Raw genomic sequence first — 17,498 nt, 5'->3', positions numbered from 1 at the left:
AACTAAAGGCACTAGTTCTGGTGCATAAAGTGAGAAACGTAGATCAATCCAGGCAAGATTCATGCACTGTTTTCTTCAAGTCTGGAACATGGATTCAAACTCTAATCAGTCTGTCACTTTAAAAAGCACTTCCACACTAGTGAAGATGTGCTGATATGCTTCAGGTATGAGAGTTGTACTTGTGACTAAATGTAGACTTGTAATAAATGTACTGTTAGACACTGCTGGTTTCAGGCCTCAGAAACCCTGCTGCTTTACTGCATCAGACTTATCTGTTTGCTGTAGCAACTTCAAGTCATTTACTATAAAGTCAGAAAAAGAATACTTAGAGCAAGAAGGTTTGGAGAGAACTCCCAAATATGAATATGCTCTAGGACATAATAGGAAATTAAGCAGAACATAATTTTATCATTTATTGCAGAGGGGTAAATCAGTACTTTTGTATTAAGCCAGTTTCAATGAAATGAGCCCTGTAGCTGTCCCCTCCAATGGAGCAAGTTTGTAAATATGGCATTAATTGCTATTATTGTCCTGGATTAATGCAGTACCCTCCTTTGCTGCCAATGGTTCTGCACTTGTAGGAGGATGCTTGTCTAACCAGATGTTGCTTGCCGTGTCATGGCTTTATGAAGTTAGCTTTGTTCTGATGTAGAGTAATTATATTTAAGTTGCACTAGGCTGCACAGTTTAAATGAATAAATGACACTTTGGCACATCCTGGCTGTAAAAGTTCTTGGAGTTAGTTTATTTAGAAGAAAAGAGAAGAAGGAAATTAAGTCCTCAGTCTCCTATTACAGTATGTGCACAGATCACTACATCTGTGCAGAACAACAGAGCAAGCCAAGGAATAATTTACTATGCTCTCAAAGAGAAAAAAAAAGAAAGTTGATTTTACCAAATATTTAGTGTTACGGAAACATTTATAGCCCTTTCATGCAGTCTATTTTGTACCTGAACAGCCTAAAACTCACATACCTATAGGTGTTCAGGTTCTTTCTCTGTGACAGATAATTCAAACTCAAGAGTGACTTCCTTAAAAAAAATGGTTTTGTCAAGTTAAAAAAAGGTCAAACTTCTTGTGTTTTCTCATATTCACTTCTATATATATATTAGAAGAAATGAGTCTGCCAGGCATAAAGACACACTTTATCCCTCAGACATATTGATAATGCTGTTGAGACTTAATGTAAATTTGTATTTTGAGCTTATTTAGCTCTGGCTGAGTTGAAAGACTTGGTCCTTATTTAAAGTGGTTATTTATTTTCAAAATCATTTTAGTCACTCTAAAGAAAACTTCCATAAGGGAAGTGCTATCAGTCTTTTTAACTAAAGTGGCACAAATAGTATCTTTTTAATGTGGTGCCTATTGTACTTAAGGCTTGAGCTACAATAAGCACAATGCTCTTTCCAATTCCCCATCTAAAAGAAAGGTGATTTTCTTTATTCAAACCTCTTGATCCAAGAAAGAAAGGGAGAGGAGATAAATACAGCTCTTTGTAGTACTGCTTAGAAGTAAAGGTTAATCATGAAGTGCAGAGCTGTTTTTAGATGTTTCAAAATGTAAAACAGATGAATTCACACCTTCCTCATAAATGGGCTGCTCTAGTTAAAACTTTGAGAAATGAATTCCTGGCTCTGCTTCTTTTTACAGAGAAAAATAACATAGTGGCCTTCTGGGGCAAGATCTTATAAAGATTTTCGATGAGATGTATGTGGCAGAAAGAGCTCTCAGAGACAAATCGATATAACTAAGTACAGCGCTCTCATACAATCACGCTGATCAGGAAAACTGGCTGCATCATCACAGGGCTGTCATTTTCTCACTTGCACTGTGTGAGATTGCCTAAGGTTTCTTACAACGTTGAAATCAAACCCTCCAGCTGACAGCAGCCAGTGACAGCAGGGGGTTCAGGGCAAAGGAACTGTATCTTCTTGAGCTTGTGCCTTGTTAAACACATTTCTTTTTCTGACAGACTCGAGATTCCCATTCCTTGGCACCATATTACCTGCACAGACACACTCTCAGGTGGCATCCCTCTATTAGATATTTTTTATACACAAATGTGAGGCCAAAGATTTCAAGGAAAAATACATTCCAACATTTTTTACACATCCAACACCTTTCTTTGTTTGTGGTGTTTTTAATCAGTCTGTTTGCAAAGAACAGAAAGACAGTACCTCATCTTAAAGTGCTAGAATTTTTCTGATCTTCATTGCTTCACTCCCTCATCATCAGATGAACCTGTTCTGTGGTGTGTTTTTACTTGGCTCCTTCTAGTTCCATGCTAATTCCCACTGCACGTACCCTGGGCACTGCTGTGGTTTTGCTTTGCTGCTGTTTGGTACAGTCACGTTGGTGCTGCTGAGGAACTGGTCACAGCAGGGCTCTGCTGTTCTCAGTACTGCATGGAGAAAATGGCAGTTCCCACCCCTACAGCAAACTATAGGTAGCAAACATATGAAGGAATTCAGGTGTAAACTAGTAAAATCAGGAAATGAGGAGCTCAGCCTGCCTAGTCACTTCTGAAAACCCTGTTAGATGTCTACATGCAGGTCTTATATACACTTACATACTGTAAGTATGTAAACCTGTAAACCTGGACTGGCATTCCAGAAGCATCTGAAGGAGGACAGTCCCACTGAATGCCATTCCAGTCTTTCCTAGCTGAGCACAGACTCTGCTTGTTTAAATGCATGCACCAGTCTCACATATGTACACAAGTTATGCAGAACCTGTGCAGGTCTGGGCAGTTTGAATATAAGATATGCACCAGTGAGCTGTTAAAGAAATGGGAACAGAAAGTCCTACTTGCAAAAAATGAAGGCTAAAGATATTTATTTGTGTATGTGTGTGTAACTGTGGCTTAACAATTCAAGCTTGCCACTGATGGACATTAAAAGAAGCAGTGTGAAAAAGAGACACTATCCAGTATATTTTATGAAAATGTCCCTCACAGATTTTTAAGGTCAGTTCTGCTACTTAGCTATTAATCTTAAATACATGAAGAAAAAAAAAAATCACATGAAAAATTAGTCAAAATGTTAGCTGTACTGGTAATAAGAGGTGGAGAGCATACAAATTAGGGAGAGAGAAGGAAGAAGAAAGGAACTGAGGGGATCGACACAGGGGAAAAGAGAAACCTAAAGAAGAAAATGAACATTCCCTGTAAATATCTTCAAGGTAACAATGTAAATGAAGGAAGGAAATTACACCAAGTCTCAGAAGACAACAGAAAAAGAAGTAATGGCCATAAGCAAAGAAAGAAAAAGTTCAGCCTAAACATGAGCAAAACTCTAAGAGTAATTAGGCTAGTGAAAAATTCAAAGGTAGCTGAGGTGCAATTAATGCACATATTCAAGAAAGCTGGACTAAAAATAAAAATATGAAGAGAACACATCCATTAAAGTTGAGAGGGAACAAATTTAAACAATTTAAGTTTTGAGAGGAAACAAAGAAGAAAGTGCTCTCTGGCACTCTGTTGGTGATTTTTCTCCACAATGACCTGGTAAACTTCAGATTGGCACAGTGATTAAATTGTGTTGCTTGCATACCTGTTTTGTCATGGTGCCTGCTTGTTCATTATTTCATATTTTCTTTTTCTTTTTTTTTTTTTTTTTTGTGACAACTGACATCAGTGCTATTCTTTTTTTTTTCTTATTTGACTTCTCAGCAGTTTTAATTCAGCCGTAGCATCTCCTCCTCTCATCATTTTGTTCCCTTTCCATCCAGCTCCTTCAATCATTCTGCAGACACAGATGCTGCTTTTGCAGTGAGCACTGAATGCTTGCTCCTTCAGTTGCACTTGCCTCAAATGTTTTGAATTCTGCCTTGTCCTTGTTCTGGGAGAGCCTGTAGCTGTTCAGGGGTGGGTGACTGTTCAAAGCTGTGCAACTGGATGACCGTAGTTCAACATGGCTCTCAACAGGCATTTTCCTCCTAGAGATGTCTGTGTTTCACTAAGCACATTATGATTTAGTTCGTAGCATAGATGCTGTTTCATCAGCAGTATCTCCTTGATGTTTTGTCAAACTGTAAATTCATGCTTTTAAAATCTCACTTACCTGGATGCCAAGGTTTCATTTCAAGGTTCGACTTTCAGCTCAATATAGATGCTCATTAAAGTCAAGGGAAGAACCCTACTGACTCAGATGAGTTAAGAAAGAGACCTTATACTTCTATTCAAGCTTAAGTAACCCTGAACATAAATTTGCCATTTGGATCCTTCACTGTGCAGTCAGTACAACAGCTTCCACTTCTGCTGTCACAGATGGTATTCCAATTCCACGGTCTGCTTTAAGTCCTCACACAACTCTCCATACCTTTGTATGTGAGTGCTCAAACACCCATAACAGACTTACCCTTCCAATTCCCAAAGTCAAGAAGTGCTTCTTTCTGCCTTTCCAGATGGGTGATAGATTCTCATTTAAAAAAGGAGTTGGGCAGCTACATAGCTTTGGTGACCTGTGCCAAAAGAACTTTGTGGTGTCCTAGAAGCTCTTGAGTTTTTCCTGGAAAAAGCACTTGAACCAGAGTTTCCTACAGTGTGGCTGTAGCAAAGAGAAAGAAGGACAGAGCCATAGGCCTGCTATGGATGCAAGGGCAGGCTGGCTAGGCAGTAAGGAGCTCGTGCTTGCCCAGGGACACTGACAGGAGACAAAGGGGAGAGAAAGGAAAGACAAAGTTCATAATCCCTTAACATTTTTCTCCTTATTTTGCCATTCTAAAGTTGCCCTTGCTGGGGTTAATTAACAACTATGAATGCCAGTGCTACAGGAACAAAGTAGATTGCAGTTTTTACCCCTCTCCCACATTTTCCATTGCTGTGACTGGACCTCAGGATGTGACCTCCGTAAATGCTCTCTCATTACTTTTCTACTAATTAGTCTCATTTCATTTATGAGTTATATTAGCTGGGGAATTTATATGGTTTAACACATTAAAAAATAAAGCTTCTTGACATTTGAAAATACTCTCACTTTGGAGAAACTGTCAGTCCTCTTCGCATCTGCACATAAGGGGATGGTTGAAAGAGTCATCTGGGGATAAAGAAGAGTTCTCCTCACAGCAATGGCTATGCAAAGTGTTAAGAAGGCCATGCCATGCTGGCTTAATGTGAGCACTTGTGTCTTATAGCTATATGCCACAAATGTTTAAAACCTAGACTCAGCTCATATAACTATGGGCGTTAGACTGTTCAGAAAGATAAAAGAGGTGTCACCCTTTGGTTCTCAGACAAGAAGGGGTGATTCATCCTGCCTAAGCCATGAACTAGTCTCTGGAGACGTGGCTTTCTCTCTGCACTTATCACAGCAGGGGCCTAGGGGGGCCATAGCTATGACTTCAGTGTCTGCTGCTGGTAGGATGTGATTCAGCCTCAGAGTTTAGTGTGATAAAAGAACTTACTAGAAGTTCTTGATTTTGGAACATTCTGTTTTTCTACAGGTGCAACTGACTGCGAGTTCTGGCTTCAGACATGGCCTCTAACAGCTGGTTGTGCTCTCCACCCCTCTGTGTGCATACATGCATGTAAACTGAGGGAAAATGCCACTGAAAATTCAGCCTAGAGCAGCAGAACCCAAATCAGCACATTGCCTCCCCTATGTTGGCTAAAGCACTTAAAAAACCCAAGGCCATTCTGAAGAGCCAGGTACACTCACAGCTTGCTGGCGTTCACCTTTAGCAGAATAACAGCCTTCCATCTGTTCTCCAGGATCACCTCCTCAGAAATTTGACTGGGATTAAGAAGGATTAAACTTCTGATAGAGCCATGCCAGAAGTCAAAAGAGGAGCTTCTTTGTCTCTGTTCACTGGATCCTCTTCTGAAGGGGTGTCTCCTTCAGACTTGCCTTCTCTACACATGCCTCCTTGTACAGAAAAATTGCTGAACAAAAGAAACTGAGTTAAGGTGAACAACTTCAGTTGTATTACAAGTTTTAAGACATAAGGATGTGATCTATTCTGAAAGTCCCTGATGATTTATTTAGTGGGAATATTTCTACATTGTTTCCTTTAACATCAGAGAAAATGTGCCTTTGGAGAGGCACAGCTTTTATCTCATCCCTTTTAAAATCACACCACTGATCTCAAAAGAAAGGCTATGCCATGTCAGAATTTAAAACATTCACCTTATGGCTGTCACCCAAAGTAGATGAAATATATGCCGTTGAGTTTTAAATGACTGCTTATGCTGCCAGTCACAGTCAGATCCTGAACTGAATCATGTAAATTTCCTCTGTTTCCCTGAAAGTGATGAAGCTGAATCTTTTTATACCAGAAAAGGACCTGGCCTTTAAGTTTCAGTGTCTTCCAAATCCAAAGTAATTTTATCCACTTGAATAATTTATCATCATAACCTATTTTTCATTAATTTGACTATGCTCTTGTTCCTCTCAGGCTTGGTACTTACAGCATAGCTCTACTGCGAAAAACAACAATGTGAAATTAGCACTTTCTTACTCAGCAGAACCCTTTCCTGTGAGAAGTCAGAAAGAGAGCTGCTTAACTTACCATGAAAAGTACTAAAATCTCTCTTTTGCCCCTTCCCTGCTTTCCTCCCAAAAGGACCAGTGGAGCCAGGGGGGAGCAAACCGGTCAGAATTTTTGGCTCTTGTATTTATGTGACAGTCAACCAAGCTCCAGGGCCACCTGAGCAGCCTGTGGGTCTCTGGGTTGTGACCAGCATGACCCTCCTGCTGCTGGCAGTGAAGCTGTAGCTGCCAGCAGAGCTTGCAGAGCTGCTGCCACTGATGGCAAGTGAAAACAACATGATTTCCCACTTCCAGCTGATGTGCTCAGCTTAACAGACACAGAAAGTCATGTGTTTAAAATTAATCTTAGGCATAAGGATTGCAGGACAATGACCACACTGGTCAACACTGCACACTGGAAAACAGATGAAGCTGCTGGTTGATGTGCTGTAAAACAAACAACTCAGGTGTGAACACTTCTGTACTAATCCTGAGGAATTTGTTTAAATAAAATAGATTCTGGAATCAGATTGGGGGGCCCAAAATCAAGTAAGATTTGGAGACAATTTCTGAAGAAACTGGTTGTTCATACAGAGACCAATAAAGTAACATTGGCATAAGATCTCTCAAGGAAGACAATACATTTTGAGGCAATATTCCCCCCAATGTATCCATTTTTTTTTTCTACTTTTCCAGGTAAGTCCTTTCCAAAACTAACACTGAAAATTCAAGATTAGTATTCCACAAGAAAGCATATCAATACATTGTAAAAATAGGAACTTTCAAAAGAACTTTGAATTTTTCTTTGCCACAGGACATCATTTATTATAAGGATGCTCTTCAAATTTAGACAGTCTCTAACATATGACTAAGTCTGAAGTCACTTTGTCTGTCAAAAGGTAAAGGGCAAATGAGTTATCAGGGCAGCTGGGTCATCAGAATTCATTTTCTTAGGACCCAATGTAGTAAAAAATATCCTCAGTCTTCCAAACAACTGAAGTCCCAAAAGGCCACAAATCCTAGCCTTGCAACAGGCCAACTTATCCAACACAAAGGTCAGCATCATTAAACAGAATAAACAAGCCAATCTGAGAGCCAGATATGACAGATCTGCCTGGGAGGGGAAGGAGTCATGCAGCTGTCTCTCTGGGCCTCCTTCATCTCCACACTTGCACAGTCCCAAACTCCTTTGCACACACCCACACACCCACACAGTTGCCCTCCTGTGTTTCACTCCATACACACATGTGCACACATATGCCTGTACAATGGATGCACGCATAGAACCAGACAAAAATCCCCTCAAAACATGGGAATTCATGAGACAGGCCATTACCAAACAGTATGGAAACAGCATCTGATGAAACTGATCCCTTCTGATCATGTACAGGCCTCTGGCCCTCCAGCCTTACTCCTCACTGCCTTGCAGGAAATAGTGTTTTGGTCAGGGGTCAACAACAGATGTAGAGTGGAGAACATGTTTCTATTTCCAGCTCTCACTACCATCTCACCAGTTTCTGCCAGTCAAGGCCAGGATAAAATCCATTCTCATTTTTCTGCTTGCCTTCTAAACAGCTGAAAAGGCACAGGATGTGTTCCCACCAGCCCTGGTACTGGCACACAACACTCCCAGCCCAGGATCATGCTCCAGCCCACACCTCCACCTTCCATTGCTGCCCTGGAGCCAGCAGCCACCAATCCTCCTGCAGCAACCAGCACACATGGCAGCTCGAGACTAAGAAGAGGGGATGCTTCTCTCTTTTTGTGATGTTTACTCACAGCTCCCTCTACCTATCTATAACACAAAAATCTCTCAAACAATTAATTTTCAAGGAACCAAGGAAATAACTTAGGCACTTTGCAGCCAAGTACTTTTCACAGATGAGAGCACAGCTGTTTGCATGCTTATTTCCTTCTGTCACCACGCTGGAAATGTATCCTGTGCTTAGAGTCATACTAACCTCTAATGAATTTGGTGAGGAGAGACTTAAAAAACTACAGGCATTAGCAGCAGGCTGTGAATCCAGAAGGGAGACCTGCTTTCTCCTGTGTGTATGTATAACAGGGCCACACCTCAGCTCCAACCCAATGTGACAAGGCTGCTGTTCCCACACGAGTGACGCCTGTCACACGCTGTCCTGAGGTGCTGAGCAGTGGCCTTGGAGCTACGAGCTCGAGCTGCCACAGCAGGAGCTCAACAGCAAATGTGAGCATGCTGGCTGTGGAGAGAAGCTCCCACCATGCAGGACCTGGATTTTCTTTCACTTATTTCAAAATTGCTTTTATAAGCTTTCAGCATGAAGGAGATTAAGTAAAGCCCCATTCAGGGTGCTGTGCATGAAATTTAAAATACCCATATTAATGCAGAAATAAACCAACTACAACATCTAAAGCTAAATGCTGTAAATAAGTGTGCAGTACGAGGAGAGGACAAATCTCAGCTGGGACTTGACAGATTCAGGTTTTGTTCTCATTTCTACCCTTGACCTCTTTGGTGATTTGAGTAAGTCATTGCTTCCTTTCTATTTCTTTCTGGGTCAGGGACTGCCTGTCATTTTGTGTTCATAGCAGCTGGCATGAAAAGCCCCAGTCTCAGTGAAGATCTCTGGACACTACTTCAATAAAACCAATATCTAAATACCTGTTAAAAATAGACCACAGGGAAGCCTTTTTCTGTCCTTGGTAAAAAGGTGTCATGTTGCAATGAGTGAAAATTTCAGATGTATCATTAACTAAATAAATATATACATGCATAACTGCATTTACACCAAACACACACACATTCAACTATGATCCTAATTAAAATCTAGAAAACTATCACAACTTTACTAGATCACTTCCCACCTCTGTATCTCTAAGATACTAAAGTTTTAGTGTCTCACTTCTAATAGATTTGCTATATCTTACCAATAAGATTTATTTTCTAGCTTTGCATAAAACTCCACTCTGAATGCATTTTTTAAAGCCATCATTATCCCAAGCACACGACACAGAATTGTATTTATGTTACAATGAAACCTCATATTTTTCAGTCTGTATTTGAAAGTAGTTAACATTTTTCAATCCAAATCAATCTGCTTCTCAGCAGTCAGTGCTGAAATAAGCTTTTTTTCTAGTGTTTTCAGCATCTGTTCTGCCTTTTCTTACGTCTCCCTCCTCACTTACACATATAAATGTCCATTTATAAGCTTCCAGCTGAAATAGATGCCAAACTTAATCCAATTGCATAAATTCACAACATAAGCTGCAAAAAGTACATCACTGCATGCCTCAAGAATTCACTGCCTCTCTTAAAACATCTGACAGAATCCCTGAAATTGTACTGGAAAGATTCAGTACTTTGTTTCCACGGATGTGCAGCAAGGTTTTTGTTCTTGCTGTGGGCACTTGATTTCTGATATAAGTGTTGAGGTGTGACTTGCAAGAGCAAAGAGTTCAAGGTCATTTATTTTCTAGTCTCAGCGAGCAAGGCATTGATCTGCTAAGCAGAAGTAAGGGTCAGGGAACCTTGAAATAGAAGATAGTAGTGCTACAGATCACATTAAGAACAAATAAACAATGAAAACATTGAAAAATAATAATAATTAAAATAAAAGTAATCACAGAATCACAGAATTTCTAGGTTGGGAGAGACCTTCAGGATCATTGAGTCCAACCCCTGTTCTAACACCTCAGCTAGATCATGGCACCAAGTGCCACATCCAGTCTTTTTATAAACACATCGAGGGATGGTGACTCCACCACCTCCCTGGGTAGATGATTCCAGTATTTGACCACTCTTTCTGTGGAAAACTTCCTCCTTAATTCTAGCCTGTATCTCCCTTGGCGCAGCTTGAGACTGTGTCCTCTTGTTCTGTCTGTTGTTGCCTGGAGAAAGAGACCGACCCCCAGCTCACCAGAGTCACCCTTCAGGAAGCTGAAGAGAGTGATAAGGTCACCTCTGAGTCTCCTTTTCTCCAGGCTGAACAATGGGAGCTAAGGTAATGGGAAGCTTTGAAAACCTGTTTTGGGCTAAAGCCATTGAGTTCTCTGAAAGCTTGAGGTCTTATAAGGTAGGAAGTGTCACACTATTTTGGATGTCTGGTCAAGCCCTGGTTGAAAAACTGAGAAAGCAATAATCTACAGATTGATTTTGATTGTTAATGTACAGACATCAACTGAGATGGGATATCGGTTGTAAAATCTGACACACTCTGACAGGTAGAACACACATTTAAAATGTTTGGGTTTTGGAAGGAAGCAGACAGCAACACTGAATGACAGAAATTTTAAACATCAAGGATAAAGAATTTTTTTTTTCAGATGGTATATTTAATTTTTCTTAATGATAAAGTTTAAAGACACATGTATTTTGACAATGTTTTTCATCACAAGAACAAAAGGTAAGAGTAGCAATTTAGAATTATTCAATGAGATCATTAAAAATTCTTACCTTACAGAATTTTAATTTTTTTTTTATTATAATAAAGAAATTTATAATTGGATACAGAATAATATTAGCATTTTCAAATGCTGCTGGATTGAGAGATGGCTGCTTTTTGTTTGTCAGTTCAAGTATCCCTCTGGAAACAGCTGCAATACTTGAAATGTAATTCTAGTTGGCAGCAAAAACTGGTCACCATGTCAGAACTGTTCTGACAGAGTAAATGACTGAAGGAAGAAACCTGCAGGGAAGTAACTTTATTTTTTTTTTTAGAAAGAAGTAACTTTATTTTCTTTTTTTAGAAATGTTGGCTGAGCTTGCATCAGTGGGGTCCCATGGGCTCCCCTGACCACCATCCCCATCTGTAAATAAGTAACAAAGCTACCTCCAGTGACAAACACTTACCCACCCATCACTGCAGCAGCACTTCTGGACCACTGATGCTTCTGTCACCAGTGAAAGTTCACAATTTGTCAGCTCAAGAGCCTGTCCCTTGCTAATGGATGACTTTTGAAATGTCTGCTCAAAGTGGAAGGTTTTATTTATTTATTTATTTATTCTAAAGAGGTGTACAAGCAACACACCATTTGGACTCTGGTTTCTTATACTAGAGTCTCCAGTCTTCTTGATAGTTGCTTTCCAAGTCTCCACAGGAAAAGGCAATGAGGGTGTCAGTGCCCAGCCTGCACAACCAAGTTCTTTTTTCTCCCTTGAAGACCCTCTCAGGCGTGGCAAGAGAATTACAGAAGGCTTGCAAGGAAAAATACTAAATCCACAGACTAAGTCATACACTGGATGAGGCATCACTGCCCTCCCACAGACATATTGAGCCCTGGCCCCCAGTGACAATTTCATCCTTTTCATCTCTTAGTAACAGAATAGTCCCTCCACAAAGGTGCTGTGAAGAGCAACAAAACCACACGACTGACACTTCCAGGTACAATTGTTCCAACACCATCCTCATCGAAGACAACGTACAGTGGTAAATGATGCAGATGAACAACTCCATGAGCTCTTACAGGGCCTTACAAACTTCCACCAAAAAAAACTTGTTACAAGTGAACCACTTATTTCATTTAAATATGTAGCCTGTATAATCAGAGTCTTTGAAGTAGGGAGACAGATGATCAGGATTTGCCTTTTGATCTTTCCAAATTGTTTTAGCAAGTAACAACTATGCCTGAAGTCTTTTCTGGGAAACTTTATTAGCAACAATGTTTACAACAATCTTAAAGACCAAGGTTCTCTTAGTACTGCTGTTAAATAATCTTCCAGAAACTGAAATCTTACAAAGCAAACTTAGAGTCTACAAATAACATCATGAATTTTATGTTAATTCGATTGAAATCTCCAATCAAATAAGCTACAATTCTATTCAATGCTCTGTCCATATTCACAATAAAAATATTCTTTTGGATTCACACAGATCCCAGTCTTGTTCTCTATTCATCTACTTGTACCCAGCTTGTCAATTGATCTTGCAAGAAAACCTCTAGCTCAGAGAACAGGCTCTGAAGCAAAAAAGGACTGATTTTATCAGTAAACCAGAGACCCCCTCACACCTACAAAGGAGCAGCACAAGCTGCCTAGTTATAAGCTACAGCTGTTCCACTGATCAGCATGAGTGCAATGATAATTTTTACCAAGGCAACTTGAAGAGGCTTCCCCTCCTTGGTGGCTGCTGTAAAGGACTGTGCTCCTATTACACATTCTACACAACTCCTGAAATCAACAGGAACATTCACAGCCACTGCTGTTAGACAGGCCACACACAGAAAGACACTGCGGTTTGAATAAAGGAAACAGGATTTTTTTTTACTTTTTTGGTCTGAAGACAAGGAAAACAAAACTGCTTCAGGCAATCTTCCTAGCCCACACTTACACAGCAAAAAAGGGAAAATAGCCCACTTGTAAAAACACAGTTATCACCAACACTTTATTGAGGAAAGCCTAAAACTCATTAACTGCAGCAACTGGAATGCAGGAATTATTTTGTTTTTTCCAAGCAATTTCTGGGTGAAAAAAGAAAAAAAGAACAGTCCTAGGTTCCTCCCCCTATCTGATAAATTCAATCTAATTTAATGAAAATATTTATGAATAAGACTGCAGTCTTCTTACAGCTGAAAAGTGGTATTGTATATAGGAATAATGAAAGTAACGTTAAAACTATGAACTAGCAATTCCACCGGGGTTCTTTGGTGATGTCAAATACAATGAAATTTGCTAAGCCATCATACACCTGAAAATGAAGCAATTTTCTATTCATGAAACATGAAACTGGTCACAGTTAAGAGGGAAAAATAAAAAAATGGTTTACACAATTACACTTGACCCTCTAGCACCGCACCATTTCATCTTAGTGCTAGAAGCAGATGGGCAATTTTACAAAAATATTTGAAATACAAAAGTCTCGTGGACAGGGGACTTGCTGGTGCTTTTCAAGCTTCCTACTCTTCAGAAGCATTTCAGCTTTTTATTTACCGACTGAAGCTAAAAGAAGTTACAACCACTTCTCAAAAGTCAAATGGCAGCAGCATTCAGCAGAGAGCAGCTCCTTGCCTTTACCTTGTTTTTATTCCCTCCATTATTATCACTCTCTAAATTAGAGAATGTGCTTGTTTTTTTTCTTTTCTCTCATCCGCTGAAATGGATTTTAAGCATCAATCCATTAGGAAAAGGCAAATCAGAGCGCTGGAAGAAGTGAGGTAGTGGGCTCAAGTGTAAAAACTCCCCCTTATTTAAGTGCATCTCACATTGCAAGTGTAGAAAGGTATGCTTCTGAAAATACACATATTGATTAGCTCAGAAGTGAAACTTTGGGAAGACATTTGTGCAGCCTGAATTTTTCAGCTTCATTTGGTGTCTACTTTGGCACTTTTGCAATGAAGTGCTTCTCTTGATGTCCACCCCACACCTACACAGAGGTGTTTCAGACATTCACTGAAGAAGCTGCTTGGTGCAGAGTGGCCATCAGGCAGAAGTTTTCTTCCTTGAGTTGGCACAAATTCCTTGGGCCAAACTCATGCATCCATGCTGCCCCATACTTGAACAAATACAGCTGTGGGACATGTGGGACATGCTTAAATGACTGGCCAAAAAGGATCTTTACTTCTTTCAGGAAGAAAACACACGGCAAAGGAAAATAAGGGTTCAATCTGTTTCACTTATCAGAAAAGAAAGATGAAAAATGACTCCACAATACCTACCAAGGGACTGTATTAACTGAGAACCAGCTTAATGGAAATGAATGGCTTGAAGCAGCAAAATTAAAAGAACAAACAACACTGATAACCAGTGGGAAAAAATACCAACAGACACAGTGGATTTTTAATTTCTGGTGCTGTTCAGAGCTTTTATAGAAGAAACATGTCTGTCTAATACAAGCCACAGACACCAAAGAAACCCAAGGAAACTGGGTGACTTAAAACTGCACACCACTTTGGGGATAAATTCTGCCCTTCTTTTGACAAAAACTGTTTTCAATGAATGTCTCTGGAACAGCACCCATATAGAGTTTCTAATATACCATTTCACAGTAATGGCCACACTGGTATCTTCCTGTCAAAGAAATCCATTAAATTAGACACCAGCCTGACAGAACAAGAAGCTCAGAAAGAAACTAAACTTGTTAATGTAAACTACATGTACATTCTCTACAAAAACTGCCATTCTCTTGTTTCATAATTATCTTCTCCTTCAAGTTTATAACAGTGATTTAAAAAAAAAACTACTCTATCTTCTACACACATCTGCGCCACATTTCAGATGTGACATCCATTGTTCAAAGCAAAACTGAGTATCTCCTTTTAATTACTGCACCATTTTCTGTAAAAAGGGCCTGAACTTTAAAGCTCTGGTTTAGCAGACTCAAGAAATAAATTTAGCTGCAAAACTTAAGTAAGGTACATGCTTAAGTGCTCAGCTGAATCAGTTTTTCATAATACTTTCATCCCCCTTACAGCAGAGTTCATGCAATAACTTGGCTGATCACTGACAACACAGCACTTAGACATAGGAGACAGTTGTTAAACAGCCTTTCCTCCTATTAGCTTTGGAAATTAATACTTTATTACTTCATACAAGACAGTAAAAAGAATAAAAATAATCAACAACTTTTCATAAAAATTAAAAGGATTTAAAACCAAACCTTATTAAAAAGCCAAACTTAAAACCAAACTAAAGAAATACTATATTTGCACACACTTTTAAAGGAAGATATTACAATTTTTTTTTTTTTTATTTTAACAGGCACTCTTCATTCATCTGCAAGAAACTAGGTTAGGTCTCCATAGGCCACAGTCAGAGTTATTAAGTAAGTAAATATGCCACTGCTTCTGTGCCCTCCTTTTATTTCCTTGCTTCTTCAGTCTCCTCTGACTCTCTCTCTTGATGCTCTCTTTCCCACCTCAATTCTTTCAACTCTTGTCTGTACTTCCGTTCAATGAACCGTTTCTGATGGGCCATCTGGGGAAAGTTATCTGACACAAGGAGAAATATTTTACATTAATAAACAAACTGGTAACAGAGAAAGCCTCAACTCGTTTTGTTTTAAACTTTGATGTTATTAGAGGTAGGGGGGGGAACAATGTTGTTCCCATTTTCACTCATTTATTTCTTATAATACATAGTAAACCAGGACTGTTTCATAAGACTTTGCTTTCTTCATGATTTCTTTACATCTGTTTCTCCTGCTACAAAGCACCGCCAAATCTAATATACTCACAAAAACAAAATATAAAATCCTGGAATAGCAACATGGCCAGGTATTACTTGGATTTTACATTCTGTTCCCTTAGCAACAGGTGGTTGATACTGAAAAATGAATGTGAAACTACTGTCAATGCTGTCAGGGTTTTTTGTCTTGCTCCCACTCCGAAAAGTATGAGCCACTGGTTTCAAGCATCGCACAGATGTTTCCATTATTTTTATTATTGTTTTAGACCATGCAGAATCAACTACATGCCCCACACTATGGCAGGGATCCTAATGGGAAAGTAATAGTGTAGCAAGATGGAATGCAGTTGAGTCTGCTCCTGAAAAAGTTAATGCTTGGCTATGTACCAGAAGGCAGCCTTAGCGTAGTCTAAGAGCATGGATGAGTGAAGACTGCTTGAAACAGACTGGACAAGGCTGAGGTGATGGAGAAGTAGCTGAGGAGATGGATGCTTCTGCTTTCAGGCATTTGTCCATTGGCTGATGTGTAGGTACACATTAGTACTGAGACTGCAAAAACAGCTTATGTAAGTGAACAGAATTGCTCTCACTTTAGTGCACGGCTCACAGAATGTGATGTTTTCTGCATGACCAGGGTGCTGACATCCACATGTGTCTGTGCTGTGGAAACCTGCACCCTCCAGCCAGCCAGAAAGCAAAGGGGTGGCAGAGTATGTGACAGACTGCAGCTGATGGTGAATCCTGCCAGGATCACACAGAGCTCTGGGATCAGCACTGGCTACCTGATCAGTCTGAGATAAATGCAAAAGGTTACTACACTGATCTTTAAAGCTGTAAATTTGGTAGATGTCTCAGCAAAGGATTGTTCTCTCTTGCTGGCTATTGAGAGAGAATTCAGCTGAGGCTTCTCAGGGAGGAGTACCATGGCACCAAGCTTTTTCCTCTTTTTCCTGGGTTCCAGGCAGCACGGATTCTCAGCTAGAGAATGCAGTGCAGAAGGCCACATAAACTGCAGGAGTTTGTGGCAGAGTAGAATAACTTTCTACTGCTTTGTTTTATTGGCCAGTGAAATTTGTGCCCTTTACTATACATACTACAGGAATAAAAGGTTTATTCATCAGTTATTTACAACTTGAGCATAGGAGAGTATATTTATTTAAACCAGAAAGCAATCTAAACAAATTGGTTTTAAATTGCTGTTGTTTTTAAAAGCACTAGTGCTTTGTTTAATGGAGTTCTGGGATATTTTGTAGCTCATGTGCCCCATAAAATGAAAATCAGATTTTCAGCACCGCCTGTAACATGATTCTTTAAGAACTCAGCTTGGTAGCAACCTATTCTAATATGTTTAGAACGGTAAGAAAGAAACTCCTATAATAAATTCATCAGGGCTATCATATAAATAGGCATATGGAAACCACTTTCACTTGAAGTTAACTACTTATGCATTAAAAAACCCAACAAACAAACCAAACCAAACAACTCTATTGCACCACCATATACATAATACAACAGGGCCCTTAAGGGGCCCTTAAGGGTTGTGTAACCTCCATCCAAAAGACAATTAAAACTTGACTGGCAAGGCACAGAGAAACTAACTTGAAAGATCTGTTTGCCCAAATATCTTACATTTTTCAAGTGCTGTTTTGAATTGAAGGGCAGCAGGAGCACAGTCCTCTAGAGTTCTATGGTATTTAAACAAATATATATGTCAGAAGATAGCTGTGAAGTCCTTGGATTGATAGGCCATGAAACTCAGAGCTCTCTTGAGTGGTGATACTGTCACAAGAAAACTCACTCAAAGAAAACTTCACTAACATCTTGCAGATACTCAGCAGAGAAGGGAAGTTACATTTTTCTACTTGTCAAATTTACTGGTGGTGAGAAGTATATGCTTAGCAGATGGATATAAAAACATATCTGAACTACACAG

The 17,498-nt window shown here is 39.6% G+C and overlaps 1 protein-coding gene across 1 annotated transcript in view; it reads right to left on the bottom strand.

The window, feature by feature from the left end:
• Positions 1-12,076: 12,076 nt before the first annotated feature.
• Positions 12,077-17,498, bottom strand: part of DROSHA (drosha ribonuclease III) — a 74,326-nt gene continuing 68,904 nt past the window's right edge. The window contains exon 33 of the mRNA XM_054641348.2: positions 12,077-15,369. Within this exon, the coding sequence (XP_054497323.2) occupies positions 15,239-15,369 (131 nt within the window). The 3' untranslated portion in view covers positions 12,077-15,238. The remainder of the gene's footprint in view (positions 15,370-17,498) is intronic.

Source organism: Agelaius phoeniceus, chromosome 1, assembly GCF_051311805.1.
Source record: "Agelaius phoeniceus isolate bAgePho1 chromosome 1, bAgePho1.hap1, whole genome shotgun sequence".
Taxonomy (NCBI): Eukaryota; Metazoa; Chordata; class Aves; order Passeriformes; family Icteridae; genus Agelaius; species Agelaius phoeniceus.
The sequence above is the reverse complement of the archived record's forward strand: the minus strand, read 5'-3'. Positions and strand labels throughout refer to the sequence as shown.